The sequence below is a fragment of the Nicotiana sylvestris genome, chromosome 9 (assembly GCF_000393655.2).
Source record: "Nicotiana sylvestris chromosome 9, ASM39365v2, whole genome shotgun sequence".
Lineage (NCBI taxonomy): Eukaryota > Viridiplantae > Streptophyta > Magnoliopsida > Solanales > Solanaceae > Nicotiana > Nicotiana sylvestris.
The window spans coordinates 117280200-117282969 of NC_091065.1; the positions used below are offsets into that span (position 1 = coordinate 117280200).

The 2770-nt window shown below is 34.0% G+C and overlaps 1 protein-coding gene across 1 annotated transcript; it reads right to left on the minus strand.

Moving 5' to 3' along the window:
- Positions 1–1680: 1680 nt before the first annotated feature.
- LOC138878107 (uncharacterized) lies at positions 1681–2526 on the minus strand. Its single transcript, XM_070157765.1, has one exon. It carries the CDS (start codon positions 2524–2526, stop codon positions 1681–1683), a length of 846 nt encoding a protein of 281 aa, XP_070013866.1.
- Positions 2527–2770: the final 244 nt, after the last annotated feature.

A 2770-nucleotide genomic window follows, 5' to 3' on the forward strand; every position in this document is an offset into this window, starting at 1 on the left:
GCACACATCTTCTAATGATATTATCTGCATAATTTTTAAACAAGTAAGGTTCATTCCAAAAATAATACTTTGCGTCAGATGTAAGCTTTTTTCTTTGCTGGTAAGAGAGATCTTGGGGTGTCCACTTTCCAACCAAGTAGTTTAAAATATCTGCAAACCAAGGTGGTTGAGTCACAATTGAGTTAACTGAGAAAATATGTTCATCATAAAATTCTTCCTTTATTTCGGTAAACTCAAGGGGGAATTTTCTAATCTAGACAAATGGTCAGCTACTTGATTCTCTGTTCCTTTTTTGTCTTTTATCTCAAGGTCAAATGCTTGTAGAAGTAAAATCTATCTTAACAATCTAGGTCGAGCATCTTTCTTTGCTAAGAGGTATTTTAAAGCTGCATGATCAATAAAACAATGACCTTGGTTCCTATCAAATAAGATTGAAACTTATCAAAAGCAAATACTACTACTAGTAACTCTTTTTCTGTTGTGGCATAATTTAGTTGAGCCTCATTTATTGTTCTACTAGCATAGTAAATGGGACGAAAGATCTTATCTTTTCTCTGGCCTAAAACAGGTCCTATTGTTGTATCACTAGCATCACACATGACCTCAAAAGGTTGATTCCAGTCCGGGGACACAACTATAGAGGCGGCTGATAACTTTTCCTTAAGGGTCTCAAATGCTTTCAAACAATCACCTGAAAAATCAGACTTAATATCTTTCATCAAAAGGTTAGTTAACGGTTTTGAAATCTTTGAAAAGTCTTTTATGAACCGTCTGTAAAAACTTGCATGACCTAGAAAGCTTCTAATGCCTTTAATAGTTGTGGGAGGGGGTAATCCTTCTATAAGATCAATTTTAGCCTTATCAACTTCTATCCCTTTAGCAGTGATTTTATGTCCTAAAATAATTTCCTCGGTAACCATAAAATGACATTTTTCCCAACTAAGAATCAAGTTTGTCTCTTCACATCTCTTAAGAACTGAGGTCAAGTGGTGAAAACAATCCTCAAATGTTTTGCCAAAGAGTGTAAAATCATCCATAAAAATTACAAGAAATATTTCAGCCATGTCCGAAAAAATTGCTGACATGCAACGCTGATATGTAGCAGGGGCGTTGCATATACCAAATGGCATTCTCCTATAGGCATATGTTCCATGAGGACATGTGAAAGTTGTTTTGTTCTGATCTTCAGGTGCAATTGGTATTTGGTTATACCCTGAATAACCATCAAGAAAACAGTAAATCCTATATCCTGCAATTTTTTCTAACATTTGATCAATAAATGGTAAAGGAAAATGATTTTTTCTAGTGGCATCATTGAGACATCTGTAATCAATACTGACTCTCCATACTGTGACAGTTTTGGTAGGTATAAGTTCATTACTTTCTTTTTTATAACCGTCATACCTCCTTTCTTTGGTACTACCTGAGCAGGGCTTACCCAAGGGCTATCTGAAATGGGATAAATAATTCATGTCGCCAAAAGCTTTACGATCTCCTTTTTTACTACTTCCTACGTTGCTGGATTCAATCTCTTTTGGGGCTGGACTATTGGTCTGTTGCTATCCTCCATGAGAATTCTGTGTGTACAAACAGTTGGATTAATCCCTTTGATATCTTATATAGTCTATCCCAAGGCTCCTTTGTGTGCTTTCAACACTTTAATCAGTTTTTCTTCTTGTCCTACGGTAAGAAAAGATGAAATAATTCTTCCTCAAGATAAATATATTTTAAATGAGATGGGAGAACTTTGAGTTCAATTTTTGGTTGAACTTGTTCTGGTTGCATATCCTCCTCTTCAAAATATTTTTCTAGTATTTCGGCTTCTCTTCTGATGATAGGATCATCATTTTGTATGGTGTCAGATTTGGCCAAACATCTTTCTATTAAGTCTGGAATCAATTGATCATCTTTGAATTCATCTGTAAGATAATTAAGCATGTCAATCAAAAAACGTGAAGATGATGTCTCATCTCCTAAAAATCTTAATATCTTTTGCATATCAAAAATGTCTCTTTCTTCGTCAACTCTCAAAATCAGTTTTCCTTGATGGACATCTATGATTGCTCTACTTGTGGCACGAAATAGTCTACATGAGGCAAGAAATAGTCTACCCGAGGCAAGAAATAGTCTACCCGAAATGATTGGTTCATCAGGACATTCCTTCATTTCAAGTACTATAAAATCTACAGGGAAAATAAACGTATCTACTCTTACGAGCACATTTTCAATTATTCCCTTATGTTTATTAGTAATTTGATTTGCAAATTGAAGAGAAGCACCTATTTCTTTCATTTCACCAAGATTTAATTTTCTAAAGATAGAAAATGGCATCAAAGTAATTGAAGCTCCAGAATCACAAAGTGCTTTTTCAAAATATATTGTAAAACTACCTGGATCACCAAGTTTTTGTGGTAGCTTATTTTGAAGTATAGCATTGCATTTTTCAATAAGCATCACCACAGAAACTTCTTCCAATTTCCTTTTACTTGACAAAATTTCTTTTAGGAATTTGGCATAAGAAGGCATTTGCAACAAAGCATCAGTGAAAGGAATATTAATGTGGATTTATTTTAAAATCTCCAAAAACTTTGAAAATTGATTATCAAGATTTTCTCTTTTCAGTTTTTGTGGAAAAGGAATTGTCACAGAGAAAGGGGTCAATTTTTCAATATTATTATTTTTTTTTCTTGACTTCTTTCTCTTCAGATAGTTCAGAGGGTATTTCAACATTCTACCATTGTTTACCTGTTGTTCTGACTTGTCTGCATAT